Below are 15,839 nucleotides of genomic sequence, written 5' to 3' on the forward strand. Positions count from 1 at the left end.
GGCATTTTGGGACAAGCGGCATGCATCCATGCATGTCCCTGTCAACAGCCAACAGGGATTAGTAAACAAGCTAGCGCTTCTCTTGTGTCAAGACCTTAGTTCCAAAGGGAGTTAACTATATAAATGCTGTGTGCACATGTGATATATGTAGCTATAGCTGAACGCTGATCCCATCCACTTGCACATGATTAGCAACACGTACGTCGTCCTTAATTAGGATCGAACTATGTTAATTAACTAGTTATAGTTCAATATATAATTTATGTTGCGGTTGGTACGTACACGAACGTACAACTTTGACAATCTTATCTGAAGTTAACTGGCAGAGATATCAACATCAGGTGCCATTTTATTAACTGAAGATATATCACATCATTAGATCTAACGTATCTTCGTTCTAGCACCTCTTCTCTCTCTCTCCCTCCCTCCTCTAGTATTAATTAATAACTTATCTAGGTTGGTATGACTATCATGTCAATTCATGCATCTACTAATCTTCATTTGCCTTGCTTATTTTGTCTCCACAATGCAGTACTCTAATTTGATGGATCAAGGGAGTTGTAAACTTGTAATGAAGGGGTCACACAGAGACAAGGTATATATTTAGAAAACAAGTTTGAAAGTCGACTCTAGCTTTTGAAGGATAAAGCAAAGAGCATCAAGAGTGCCATGTCGATGTCTTCCAAACAAGCTGATATCGCATTAATGCCTGTCCCCGGATGTTAATTTCAAGCCTAAGAAGTTTCCTTAATATATGTCACGAAGGATCTATAGATTAAAAAAGGATTATATAATGTTTACCTATACTGGTCGATCTATTATGACACCATTTACTCTTCTAAGATGAGTCAGTCTATAGTAGTGAGAATGTTTAAGTACGGTCTGGCATTTTGAGAAGCAACACGATCACTACTACAGAATGGCCCACTAGCTAGTGGCTGTCCAAAAACAGCCCTAGTGGCGGTTCTATGATACTTTTGGTGGCGGTTCTAAATCGGATCTGTCGTCGGAGCCACGCTCCTCCCACTACTACAAAACAGTGCATATGTGACGAGTCATCAGTGCCGGGCCTTTCGCGCCTGTCACTGATAACACAACATCAGTGACGAGCGCGCAGGACCCGTCACTAATGACTACTCATTAGTCACTGGCGCGGGAGACCCGTCACTAATAGTTCAGTGTGAAAATAGCAAAATTCACACAAACACACATTAATGGTGGTCTTTTCATCTAGTCACACATCACTGGCAGAAAGTTAGTGGCGGACGGCCTGCCCGCCCGTGATGTTATTTTTCGCCCGTTACTATAATCATCCTGTCGCGTTGTGGCTCAATGTACTGCAGTGCCATGGAGACGGCAAGGGTAGAAGCAGACCCGACAGCGCGAGATCCGGCAGCAGAGGGGAGGAACTGCTGGTCCCAGCAGCGGATTTGTAGGGGGGAGTGAGGAGTGGTGTAACTGCACGCATCATCCCGGAGGCGCAACCGCTATCCTGGACGGCGGCAGATCTAAGTAGGGTATGAGGGGTGGAGGCAGCCTCGGGATCTGCACCAAGAAAAAGATTAGCAACAATGAAATAGAGGCACCAGACCTGAGTAGTATGAGCATGCTAGTAAGGAAGGAAACCTGCTCGTCGAGAGGGGCGCCGCTGGACGATGCTCGATCCCCCGTTGCCCTCCTTCCTCATCGTCCGCCTCAATCCCAATTCGTGCCTCCTCCTCCCGGACGTCCATGGCCAAAATAGTTTGTTGGGCCACGTGGCCGGTGTTGGGTTTGCTCAAAGATCAATCACATTGAGATGCACACGATCGGGAATTTATTTGGCCAGAAGCACTTGTCGTGCCTTTTTTTTCTTCTTCTCAATATCTCAAATCCCACGACCTTATTACAAGACATGGTCTGCCTGTGTATATATACACGTACTGGTAGCAATCCTAGCTAGACTCCATGACCAAAACAGAGACAGACTCAACTAGCCTCTCAAACTCACACACGGTCAACACTCCTAATCCTATTAGGACTCGTACTGAAGATTACTCTAACAATCTCCCCCTAATCTTGAAGTTGCTGTCTTCAGCGCTCTCCCTGATCTTGGCTCTCTTCAGCTTCACGACTCGTCGACTCAACTCAATGCCTGATCCGGACTACCAGCCCACGCGGACACGTCTCGCGTGCTACGTGCAGATTAGACGCACAATTAATCTCACGCAGAAACTCAACTAAACTGATAATGATCCCACTACACGCCAAGCTTGATCTTCTCGCCGAGACACGCAGATGACCACATGCCACCTCGTCTGCACGCACGTCTATCTCTTGCTTCGATCACACACCATACCGGACAACCTTTGACCGTGACATGCTTCCATTGCAATAGAGCCTCGCACCGACAAGCACTTGGACACAACCACGACTCACAGACTCCGATCTGGACACACATAACTCCTCAACGAGCTTGCCGACGATAGTTTGCCCTGATGCCAAGTACTTTCCGGCGATCAGTATTATGATCTCCTGTTACTGGAAGATTGGCCCACCTCGATGACAACTTGATCCAATCTGCTAAACACCTCTCCGCGCACGGCCTTAGATCGCCCTATTCAATCCGCCGCACGCTGCTCCACCGCGCAGCCGTAGATCGTCCAATCTGATCCACGGGCGCAGGGCCGTTCCGCCACCGTTGCCCTCCCCGAGGCGCTAGCACATCGCCTCCCCGGGGCAAGCGCGTCTTCAAATTTTTAACCTGGCTCTGATACGAAATGTTGGGTTTGCCCAAAGATCAATCACATGAAGACGCACACGATCGGGAATTTATTTGGCCAGAGGCACTTGTCGTGCCTTTCTTTTTTTTTATTTCTTCTCAATATCTCAAATCCCACAACCTTATTACAAGCCATGGTCTGCATGTGTATATATACACGTACTGGTAGCAATCGTAGCTAGACTCCATGACCAAAACCGAGACAGACTCAACTAGCCTCTCAAACTCACACAGCGGAGCTCTTTGGCTTGGCTTCAAAAAGCTCCGCACATGGCCCAACACACCCTCCAGCAATGGCTCGACCGTTTTCAACGGTGGCCGCTGTGCATCATATCGAGATAAGGGGAGTGGCAGCGGAAAGAGGGGAATGGGAGAAGTGTCGAGTGACTTGCGGCTGGTAGGGTTTGGTAGGTATTTCATAAACTATTCGGGTAGGCCATGGATTTTAGTGGCGTTTTCTGAATAGAGAACCACCACTGATGGTTGCCATAAGACTTGTGGTTTCCTAAGTATTCTGGCACCCTTCGTGGTGGCTTCCGATACAAAAGGTTTTGGGGCTGACGTGGCGTCTGATAGGCAGGCCCCCCCTAAAAAAATTAAGAAAAATCGCCAAACCACTTGGTTTCGGTCTTTCGGACTGACTGAGACAATTTGACTAAAAAAATGTGGTTCTGCATATTGTTTTTCGTTAGCTATAGTTCAGGAACACGACTGCCACAAAAACCGTACTGCGATTTTGTGAAATTTACTCTACATTATAAAATCAATACATCTATGAAACGCGAGATAGAGACATGACACCATTGATCACGCTGTGTACGTGTGAAGAAATATAATCTAGCTCGCGCTGCTTGTCCTTTACATACACCCGAGCAAGCACAAACACACAAAAGACTTTCAATAGCATTTACCTAAATTGTGCAAAATTTTAAATATTCAGTCCCGTACCAGAAACCATATTGTGCATACATAGCCACTTGGCATGCATCAGCTTTTGGACCATGATCGATTTTCAGCATCACATTCGTGATTCGTGCGTACTACTGGGCACTGGCAACGGGACAAGCAACCTGCAATTATTGCTTGAATAGTCCCTTCTGGCTTACGTAGAAGCAGGTTAGAACGATAGCATACTAGCTATCTACCGATGACAAATGTCCATGTAATATATTCATGTAGTTGGCTAATCAAGAAAGTTGATAAGCTAAGCCCCGATCCATGTCGATCTACATGTACGACAGTAAATTAAAAAATGACCTAAACTTCTTTGGAAAGACACGTTAGTCTGCGCATGAATTACACACTTACATTGTTATGACAGGTAACTATATATATAAAATTCTCCGTCTGAGTTTACCAATTGATTAATGCACCATCGTGTGTAAACACATGGGTACCGAAGGGTTGACCCAAACTAAGACGACAAGACTATCGGCAACATAGGAATTTACGCAGAAGCTAGTGCAAATATATTCTGATTCTGATTTCTGAACACAAGATGAAAAGGAGTGTGAAATGTCAAGACTTCATACAAGTCTTCTCATTACCTTTTCCAAGGTCCACTTTGCATGTCTTATTCCATGGGTAAGGTGAGTGGAAGGTCTATTGCACATATTAAATGACAGAAATTCTGTCTTTGATTGCAAACTAAAAACACATCGATCGACATGCATCTAAGGTCCTTATTTTTAGAACTAAGGACTTGTCAGTAAGGACTTGTTAGTAAGAAGACAGTACACTGCTCCCGCGGAAATAGATAGATCGATAATCTATACTCCTATATTAGATCAGATGTGCAACTTTAAGTTCTATAGAATCTGAAAATTTTCTATACAAAATTTGCCAGAAATAATATGCTGTATTGCTTCTTCAATAAGTATACTAAATTACAACTAAATTAGATACTTGTGCACAATATTAAAAAACTGACTTTTCTTAAACAAAAATCCACAGGTTCGAATGTTCGATCATAACTCATCCTAGCTCTACAACGCTCATTAATTTGGAAATATTTCAGGTGGTTTCAACAATTGCGTAGTGCGTAGTGCCCTCCACTCTGCTCAAGATATGTAGCACAAAATGCCATGTCTTCAACTCACCTTTATTTTCTTGTAACACATCGAAGCAGAGCTTAGGACTGCATTTTCCGTTTGAATACTATGTTGGTTTCTGATTTGACGGTCAAAGTATACATGGCAATGCACTACTGCACTACAGATCTGGACTGGAAAGCAATAATTGGTCACCGAGGCCCGAGGGGTGGTTAATCAAACACAATCTCAATCTCAATCTAGACCCCGCTGCTGCTAATAGAAGTCAGTAAACCACGTGTGGTGAAAACATGCAACGTGATCCACGCGCTGCTGTGACCCCACAGTACACGTAAACCCTAGCTAAGCCATCTACCTCTAGCCAATCAATCATTCATGACCCAAGCCCAGCCCAGCCCCAGCCCGTCCTGACCCGGTCCTGTCTGTCTCCCTCCAAAGCCCTATAAAAGGCACCCTTCTCCACGGTGTAGCATCGTGCCTCGAGCTGATCGATCCATCCTTCACTAATAGTGGTCTTCCTGATATAGCACTGTCACACTGTGTCACACACACAAAACCCACATCACAAGTAGCTAAGCTAAGCTAGGAAGAAGCTCCCCAGGGGCCGGCGATCATGGTGGCGGCTGGTCGCCCCAAAATGGGGGAGGAGAAACTGATCATCAGGTCGGAGAAGGTCCGGTTCATCGACATCCTGTCACTCCTGTTCCTGCGTCGGCCCCTCACCAGCTACGCCTTCGTCGACGCCGGCGACCAGACCGTGCTCGACGCCGGCAACACGCCAGGCGACATATTCGTCGCGCTCACCGAGATCATCCAGAAGGCCCTCGCCGCCGCCTACTGGCCTGCCAGGATCATCGGCGCCGCCATCGAGATCCTCCTCAACTTCTTCGCACTCAACGGCGGGTTGCTGGGCATCATATGGAACATCTTCAGATGTACGTACACACACAATGCACATAAACATACATATATTTATTAATTAATTACAAAAAGGACGTATACTTACAATTAAGTCATGCCATCAAACTTGAGATGAGGACATATAATATATACGAACTGAAGCAAAGGTGTACAAAATTTGTTCAACATGACTTAATATGAGTCACGCACTGATATATACACATGGTTGTCTAACGGAAATCAAATAATAAAAGAACAAAAATTAAGAATGTTGATCGATAACATATGAAGGCGGCGTGTATGCATGAAGAATGACAGCACGAGGTAAGTTTGGAACGTATATGTATTTTTCTCTGCTTCTTTTTATTTGCAGTTTTTTTTGTCTTTTTAGCTATTGTTTTATTTAGTCTAAAACTATGTTGTTTGTCCTAGATTGTGATTATATTCCTATGTTTTTGTGCTACAAAGTTAATTTTGATGAAATATTATTTACATGGTTCTCTTTTGTGTTTCAGTGTTAATTAATTTATCCAAGTGTGTGTATTTTGTGTGTTAATTAATTCCTTCTTTATGTATGTTTATGTTTAGTTACATCATGTGTGCATGAGTGAGTATGTTTTTATTGTCTTTAAATCTTTCTTCTTTATGGTTATTTGTCTGTGTGTGTTTCGTCTCTGTGTACTAAGTATTTGCTATGACTAATGTTCACAGTACATAAAACAAACGAGTACATAAAAACGTACCGGATTGCACTTGCACATTTTTCTACTAAAATTGCTGGTTTCAAAAGTGTGCATGTGCAAGTTTAATTGAAAAACTATTTTTTCTTCACAAAAAAAAATTGTGGTTTGAGGGGGTATCATATATTTATATTTGAAGATTTGGTTTTTGTATGTCATGCTTAAGAAAAGGTTGTTTCAGTTTCTCAGTATTGTTAAAAGAAACTGTTGGAAGAAGATCTAACGCTGGCAAAACTGACCGGTATCTCCATGCAAAACAAGCAAATAATGGGAAAACGCAATCCAATTTTTCATATGATAGAGAGATCAGACGCAGGCAATCAATCTTTTTTGTGTGATTATTACTTACACAGGTCATGTGCAGTGACGACTCATAAAAAACTGTGAAAATTAACATCACAACTTTTCTTAAAAGACACTGTTAACGCTTTAAATTAATTTTCATAAAAAATTCATAGCCAATGTTTTTGAATACACGAACATCACATGGGTTTCACGACCATGCCCATGTCAGGTTTCTCATTTCTGTTTCCATCATCTAATTGTTTGTCATGATCAACGCATGTGCCATCTTAGACATTAATTTGTCTTACAGTATGGCATGCAAAGTATGTACGTTTGCATGGTCAATTATTGAAGTCGACTGTGATAGAGTTGTGCACTCAAGTACCAACCCTGAATTGATAGCTGATGAAACCAAACATAGCAAGAACGCATGCATGGCAATATTTATTGAACGGATGGCACATGCAGGTAGGCTGGTGATCCCACTGAACCGGGAGGCGCCCAACTTCCGGACAATGATCGGGATGATCGACGGGAGGACGGAGCTGAAGCCGGCGCCGCCCCAAATGGCCGCCGGCGACATCCGGCAACTGCAGGTGCTCGACGTCGTGGTCTCCGGCGAGATCGCCGACCTGGAGAGCGGCTGCCGGCGTGCCGCGGAGGCGGAGCCCCTGGTCCTGCGGCAGTACCTCGTCCTTGAGGTCACCGCCATGGCCGCCAAGCTCGCCTACGAGAACGCTGCCTACATTGAGAACGTTGTCAAGAACGTGTGGAAGGTAATTAACTATATTACATAAATATTAATGATCTTGTAATGAGTCGGCAACGTGAACACAGAAACATGCACAATAATCATTAATAATTAAATATGGGGAGACAAGTGGATTTTTCTTGAGGAAACGTGACAAGTGGATTACAAGTGGACGAATAGAAACGATAGAAAGAGGACGACATGCATGGGCAACACTGCTAGCTCAAGAGCTCTTTTACAGTACCCTTTAATAAATTCAGACCATTCAATTCGTTCAATCTAACGGATCAGCTTAACTCGTACTCCATTTCGATTGAGCAAGAGTACAATGTACGAAAACCAGGGAGTACCTAGCTTACAGGGGTAAACTCGTAAATTCAGAGGGCAGTGAACACTGTTTAGGAAGGGGACGGCTACACCAGATCAATCTCATGGTCACTGACGGCTTTTGGCTTCGGAGATCGATGGGTAGAGGGACTGTGTGATGGAGATGGTATCTGCGAGGGACCCTGAGTTCCCTGGATCCTCCGCCGCCCGCACACCACCACGGCCTGCATGCCTGGATCGTCCGCCGCCGGCACACAGCCGTCGCCCATGCGTGGATCCTCTGCCACCCGCACACCACCACAGTGGCCTGCCTCCCTCTGATGGCCAACGAGCTTTCTTATCTCCACTAATATTCCACGGCAACGCAAGTGAACCAGTTTGTTGTTTACTTGATGTCAATTTCGATTTATTTGCTAGCCAGTTCTTGAACGTTCTGTCCTCAGTTCTAGGTGTTTTTTTGACGAACTAGTTCTAGGTATTGGAACATAGATTTATTTTCACTTACGGTGGCTTGCACGCGATGGAGATGCATGGGGATGAGGCGACGCGATGTGATTGTGGAGTTCATCAGGTGCGCCTCGATCGGGAAGGCCGCGGCGGCCGGCGGGCACACCGCCAGGAGTAGCAGGCGGCAATATGAGCGTGATGACGACGAAGGGATTCTACCTGTTCATTGGGTCCACATAAAAGCCAGTTTTGTCCTTTATTAGGAAAGCGCAAAAGTCTAAATTACCCTTTTAATCCAACGGATTGATTTGCATGGTACTCCCTTTCCTAACAACGGAGTACTAAGGTACCGTAAAAACTCTCTGGCTCAACCGCAGCAGACAATCATGCATTTTGGGACAAGTACACATGCATTGCCTTTTTCTATGCGTGCATGGACCAATCCCTGGAGACAAGCTTTTCGTCTACTACGGTCCCTGTAGATCTCTGCTCGATCGGATCCTTCAACAGTGAGTACATGATGCATGCAAGCTAGCCTCATCCATGGCTCCATCCCTAGAATCCTAGATCGATGTGTATGCTGAGAGTATCTCTATTAATGCTAAGCTAGTCCATGCATATATATGTCGATTTCTATTTCTAGTACAATGCACTAACTTTGTGTGTGTGTCATGATTTGCACATGCAGTTCAATTTCGTGGGGTTCTTCAACGGCTGGAACAGTAAGTTTAGCAAGAGATCTATTAAACTCTATTCGAGATTACTGTAATTAACAAACATGTCAAATATAACGTGTCCACACATATATGCTGCAGAGTACCTGAATCTGGACGGGACACAGGCATTCGTGATAACGGACAAGGCAGAGGACGCCAACGTGGTCATCCTGGCCTTCCGTGGCACGGAGCCATTCAACATGCAGGACTGGTCAACGGACGTGAACCTCTCCTGGATCGGCATGGGCAGGATGGGCTTCGTCCACGCGGGGTTCCTCAAGGCGCTCGGCCTCCAAGAAGAAGACGGCAAGAGCATCGAGCGGGCCTTCCCCAAGGACGTCCCCAACGGCGCCACCCCTGCCGGCAAGCACCTCGCCTACTACCAGCTCCGCGACACGCTCCGCGAAGAGCTCAAGAAGCACCCCAACGCCCGGCTCGTCGTCACGGGCCACAGCCTCGGCGGCGCCCTCGCCGTCGTGTTCCCGGCGTTGCTGGCGTTGTACGACGAGAAGGACGTCGTTGGCCGGATCGGCGCCGTGCAGACCTTCGGCCAGCCGCGTGTCGGGAACGAGACGTTCGTCAACTTTTTCAAGGCCGAGGTGGAGGCGAAGCAGAATGGCACGGTGCCGGTGCCGTTCCACCGTGTGGTTTATAGGTATGACATCGTGCCCCGGGTGCCGTTTGACCTGGCCAAGCTGGCCGAGTTCAGGCATGGAGGCACCTGTGTGTACTATGATGGGTGGTATGATGGGAAGGTGCTGGCCGGGGACGCGCCCAACCCGAATTACTTTGACCCGAGGTTCGTGTTGTCCATGTATGGGAATGCGATTGGGGATCTTGTGAAGGGGGCGTTTCTTTGGGCGAAGGCGGGGAAGGATTACCGTGAGGGGGCTGTTTCTCTGTTGTACCGGGCTTCTGGTTTGCTTGTTCCGGGTCTGGCTTCGCATAGCCCCAGGGACTACGTCAACTCCGTCCGCCTTGGCCGCATTGAACCCAAGCAAGTGTGAATGAATTAAGATGGGAGGGCGACCGGATCAAGGGATGAGATCTCTCTCTGGACTGGAGAGATTATGAATAAGTTTGTTGAATTATGTTGTGGGTGTCTTGCTTATTGTACTCTTGTGTGTGCAAAAGTGTAGTGGAAGGCGTGCGTGTGTTCGTATGTTCCCTTGTTCTGCTGCTCGCGCTCAGCGATGATTAATGAATCCAAGCCTATTTGAATGTAATGATCATTTGAGCTGGACTGCTGGATAGCTACTTAACTTTGTTGTGACTCTCAAGTATGGATTCCTTCCAGATATGTGACTCTTGCTCCCAGAAATCCCCAAATCGATCCGTCTCTCCAATCCCGATTCTGCACTCCATCCTCTAAAATCTAGAATTGAACAAAGTGTTCGGCTGCACAAATTAATCCGGAGTTTACAAAGCGTTCCTCCTCCTCCCCGGGGTATGCGCAGCTTACGCCGCCGGTGCACCTGGCTGCAGCGCTCACGGCGGCCATGACCAGGTCGAGCAGCGCCACGAACACGTCGGCCATGATGCCGACGGCGGATGTTTGGGCTTAGGTTGGCGAGAGAGGTACAGGCCTTAGACCAGCCCACCAGCGCTCGATCACTGGATGCACGTACTCAGCCCAAGCTCTCAGGGTCAACTTTTTCCTTTTTGACTGGCCGTGGACATTTTCGTCACTGCAAAGGAGTTCACCTTTGTAGCTGCTCAATTTTTTTTCTCAAAGCGATTCTCGACGCCTTTTATACGCATAAACTTGCGATGATAAAAAGGGAAATGAACTGACCCTACACCCATCAAATGATTGTACTAGTCCTTGGCTTCTTTAGCTTGTCCGAATCAGAAAATTTCAATCTTATGAAATTTAATCTTCAAACTAGACAACTCCTCGAAGACATACAAAAGCATCTCCAAATCAAGAGCTTGTACACAAGAACTAGCCACATCATTAATATGATTGATACACACCTTCGTAAAAAATCTCATAGCACGCATTTAAAAGACAAAATAGTATACGCTGTTGGATTTGGGAATCATGTTCTTTCTTCAGAAACATGGGGATAATTCCAAAATTAAGCCTAAAAATCTATAGAACTCCCGTACGAAATCAGCAGAGAGAACCACGAGATCCTCTTTGATAACTTCCTAAAATCTCTGGAAATTCCACCAAACCAAATGCCTTATTATGTTCGATCCGGAACACAGCCTGGCAGACCTCCTCCTGAGAGAGAGGGACAGTGAGAATCGCATTCTCCTCTATTACTGAAACGGACGCGCATGACCCTTTATTCTTGTGCCACAAAACGCGCGACCGGATCGATTGATTGCATCGATCGATAACGCACACGGTGCGGTACTGGTCCACCGGCTACAATATGCCAGAGCGATGCACTTTTTTTTTACAGACAGAGCCATGAACCTTTGCAGAGGAGCCTTTAGAATGGTTCATGTAAATCGTTAAGCTAGCAAAAAAAAAAAGGTGATGTATCTGTGTTCTGGTTGGGTGGCAGGTAGAGGCCATCCTTGCACTAGCTCGCCTAAAATTCTATACTGTGCCAACGGCCCACAGGCTAAATTAGTTTTGAGTTTGGAAAAATACAGTTTAGCAATATATGCCGAAACAGGTCTTTAAATAAACTCCAAAATTAACAAGAAATATAATCATTCCTAAAAAAAGCAGTCCTAAGAAAAAACAAGAAAAATTAATCCCGGCCCTTGTGAAACCGTGTGTGTGTGTGTGTGCACTTTAGTTCTTGTGGTTTTGCTTATGAAGTGGCACAGTTTTGATTCGGACCTAACTTATCTAACATCGTGGGACGTCAGATCTTCTGTTAGACTAGCTAAATACCCGTGCGTTGCTACTGATAATACAAATTAAAATACTTGTTATAGACAAATTAGACTAAAAAAACTATGATATATTAGCTTTTTTCTATTAATAATATCTTCAACTTTGGTGGCAAACGTCATTACCATCTCAGTTTGTTGCAGTAGATATGTTGTTCATGTTAGAAAGAAATAAGGAGTTTTTTTTTTCCGATAGGAGGTGGTGATGGACCGCCGCTACTAATTGGCTCTTTCATTCTTCTATTAGATTGGCATATATATTCCACATGCAACTCTACATACTTTTAAAAATATACAACATAAAAATTATTGTATATCATATTTATTATCTCACATCACTCAAAAAATCCTTATAGCAATGGTATGTGCAAAATCAGTAAGTGATGCCGCTTGAAGACGATAGACAATCACGGTCAATTGAGATCTTTATAAGATGACTAAATATAATAGGTTTGTAAATGTATCGATTGTTAAATTATCAAATATTTGACTACATTTTTCTTAATTTCCTTAGATAATGGTTACACCTATATCAGAAACAGCAAACTTCACATACAATTGCTCCCTAGTAAGTATTTTTCTTGACTTCTTCATCCACATCATTATCAAAGTCATTGTAATTTATGCATATAAGAAACATGCATGGATGAGGGCACATAAGTGCATGCATGCTTACAATTTTTCTTGGAGACACTGATCATCGTCTTTTTACTACAAAAAAAAGAACAATTTTCGCAGATCTCTTCCATGACTAGTACTTAATATTCCACAGCAGTACACCTGTGGCGTCGTCTAGAAGTTTATGCAAAAGCAAAATCTATTTTTACACAAAGGATCGGATGCAAAGCTATGAACTGTCAAGACTTCGAACAACGCACTGCTCTGTTAATTCGAGGACCACTTAATTTGAAGGGCCAGCAGCTCCTGGCGGAGCCACGCCCCAGGCAGCTCAGCCCAGGCCACGGCCTGGGTCCTGGGATTTATTTTGGCCCTATATAATGCTAGGCTTGGGCCTTGGCCCTTGACCAGCCAGCCCACTGTGAATCTGCCTTGGCCCTTGCCCAGCCGGCCCAGGCTGCCCCGAGGCCTGCCTCTGTCTCGAGAGTCAGAGAGATGGGCGCAGCGCTGCCACTAGACGTCGCCCGTCCCCGACTCGCAGTCTCCTAATTTCTCCAATCTTCAGAGAAGTGAGCAGTTCATTGTTTGTCAGAAGCAGCCCCTATCGGTAGCCCCTATCTCTCTCTCTCAATCGTTGTTTGATGCAACTGCTCCAATCGCCCAATCGGTAGACCCCTCTGTTTTCTCTCTCTCTTTCTCTCTCAAATTTGGTGCTGTTTGATGTTACATTGAGCAAAGAGTATTACATCGTCCTAGAGGTAGATTGTGCATCAATTATTAAAACTATTTTTCTTGTTGATTTATGCACTGATTTGAATTTGTAATTTCATCATCTTCGAAAATTACCTTTTTCCTAGTTTTGTAGATGTTATCATGAGAGCCACTACCCAAGCATACTACTCATCCTATTTGGCCGTGTTTGATTCCCCATCTAGCATTTTTTTCCACGAAAGTTTGAAATATATATTAACACTAAAAATGTGAACTCCGAGGAGTTGACCCGGGAACAGGCGAGCTGCGTGACTTGACCTGGTGCCTTACTGCTGAGATAGCAGCGGAATTGTGTCTATCAAGCGTTCAGATTTTGTATTAGCACTAAAAAAGTTAAATTCAAATATTTTATTTAAATTTGTCCCGTAACCATCCGGTAAATTTTAAGAAATTTTACGGTACTCCGGTACTCCAAAAAATAACTAGGAGTACCAAAGACATCAACGGTTGATAGCAAAATGATACTTTGGTCTTTTCATTCCTACCATCGTCCTATCTGTTCCAGACTCTAGCCTGGTCTGACCCACACCGATCAACAACGAGCCGCTGCCTGACTGCTTCGCCCCCAGCCCGAGCTCTAAATTTTTGGTTACCTCTGTAACCAAGAAAAAAAAACTCAGCTAAAACCTTGGTCTGCACACACACATTCCAATTTAGTTCCAACTTTTCGTCACACACCGAAGGCCCTTTCTATGATCATCAAATAATTAGCTTTCTGATTGCCAGGAACATATAAGCAAAGTAAAACAATCACCAATCAACATGTAATTTCTGGATTAATTTGTTTAGACTTCACTATATTTTTATGCCAATATTCTCATCATTTAAATGACTCAATCTGACGATTGGTGTGATTCATAGAGTTCACCTCGGGCCCCCAAAACTCTAGGAACGGACCTGCTCTTCTGTGACTATTAACTTTTGTTCCGCAGCACCATACGTGTGGCATCATCTACAAGTTTACTATGCACAAGCAATATGATCTTACACAAAGGATGGAAAGGTGTATGAAATGTCAAGACTCCGTACAAAGTGTGTTTAACCTGTTTGAGGACCACTTTGCATGTCTTAATCCATGCATAAATTAGAGTGGTTGGAAGTTCATTTTTTGTGGAGGTCCTTCCGTCTTAATTAGCAGTAGAGGAGAAGATGGACGAGGACAAAACCGAAATAAAGGACATCTTTTTGGTGAGGTAATACATAGATCACAGAGGAAGATGGAGTATACATAACGCGGTCACATGCCTACTGCTTCTCCTAGGAACATTACAATGTAAGTTAAGATCGATCCGAATTAGAGTCACTTTCTGGTTTAGATCAATGTTGAGTCGGTATACAATTTGTAAAGAGATTCAACGGATTATAGGTTGATCTCTTAGTCCAGTTCGTATTCAGTTACCTAGTTAGATTCGGTTTGCAGGTTGCCGCGTATATATACGCATGTATGCTCTGTAAACGTTAAAACCCAGAAAGAAAAAAAAGAAAAAGGCAAGGCTCGACACGAGCCTTTGGCTATCCACAAACTCCAATCTGTTTTCCGGTGCGTGTGTGGTTTGACGTGAGTACTGCACTGCTTTGCTAATCGATTTGCATAGCGTTGCTGCTGTACGTGCGCGTCTGGCCGGAATCAATCAGCTTGCCAGCTGATCGTCGTTGTTGCTTGCGAGAGAGGATTTGGGCTGATTTCCAACATATAAACCATATATGTAATACAAAATGAACACAAGCTTTGTCACAACCGCACATAACGAAGTGGCATGCATGAGGCAAGGAAAAAGGATAATATCCCTCTAGATTTGCCAGTAGTAAATTGATGTCAATATGGCATGCATATATGCTAGGTAGAATACATAAGATTAAGCACTGGAGCAACGTCTATTAGGCAATCGACAAGAGGGTACGTAACGTACCGCCTCCCGGCTGGAGGGCAAAAGAGCTGTTAGGGCATCCATAAAAATCAACTCTGAATCGATTATTATTTGAAATTTGTTGATGCCTAAGAAATAGAAATATAAGAGATAGATGAGATCTGACTCTTCGCAAAGAGTCAGACTCTTACTCTGACTAAAACTCAGTTAAGAGTTGTCATTTTATCATTGTACACCTCATATTTAATGCTAAAAAAATCATGTATTAAATCCATTTTAGAGACACGACCATTGTACTTATATGAGTTATTTTATTTTCGAGTATATAAATTCCACTATTTTTGATGCGCTTATTCAAACTATTCACAAATTAATACGATCTCAATATTCTAATTTCCATCTGCTAGCCTGCCTAGCAAGACTTTTGGTAATGGAAGTCACAAAATTCAGTACACAGAGTCGTAAAATAAGAGGCCAGGTGTTCTGTCATGGCACAGTACAGCTACCCCACGTCCACACCTGAAATGTGATACACGAGCACATGTATGCATCATGCACCGGCCCTACAGGTAAGTACGTAGTAAAGACCCTTAATTGTACTACTGCCTCTAACCTATCAATCATTGAACCCCCAAAGCGTGATCCACGCTGCCGGCCGGACGAGACCAGCCATCCATCGACCGATCCCATGCAAGCATCATGCACCCGGTCGGCCTGCACTCTGTCTACCTCCTATAAAAGGCACTCT

The 15,839-nt window shown here is 44.4% G+C and overlaps 1 protein-coding gene across 1 annotated transcript; it reads left to right on the plus strand.

Annotated features, from left to right (window-relative positions):
• The first annotated feature begins 5,264 nt into the window (after window positions 1–5,264).
• On the plus strand, window positions 5,265–10,231 carry LOC100843264. The gene is made up of 4 exons (XM_003568858.4): window positions 5,265–5,747; window positions 7,206–7,513; window positions 8,951–8,984; window positions 9,078–10,231. The coding sequence occupies exons 1-4, from the start codon at window positions 5,426–5,428 to the stop codon at window positions 9,983–9,985; spliced, it is 1,572 nt and encodes a 523-aa protein (XP_003568906.1). The 5' UTR covers window positions 5,265–5,425; the 3' UTR covers window positions 9,986–10,231.
• Window positions 10,232–15,839: the final 5,608 nt, after the last annotated feature.

The sequence above is a fragment of the Brachypodium distachyon genome, chromosome 2 (genome assembly GCF_000005505.3).
Source record: "Brachypodium distachyon strain Bd21 chromosome 2, Brachypodium_distachyon_v3.0, whole genome shotgun sequence".
In the NCBI taxonomy this organism is placed as follows: Eukaryota; Viridiplantae; Streptophyta; class Magnoliopsida; order Poales; family Poaceae; genus Brachypodium; species Brachypodium distachyon.

Excerpts from the sequence above, each read along its gene's own strand:
- LOC100843264 (XM_003568858.4), top strand. The coding sequence starts at position 5,426 with ATGGTGGCGGCTGGTCGCCCCAAAATGGGGGAGGAGAAACTGATCATC. Across the intron at positions 5,748-7,205 it reads CATATGGAACATCTTCAGAT|GTAGGCTGGTGATCCCACTG; the intron begins GTACGTACACAC and ends TGGCACATGCAG. Across the intron at positions 8,985-9,077 it reads GTTCTTCAACGGCTGGAACA|AGTACCTGAATCTGGACGGG; the intron begins GTAAGTTTAGCA and ends TATATGCTGCAG.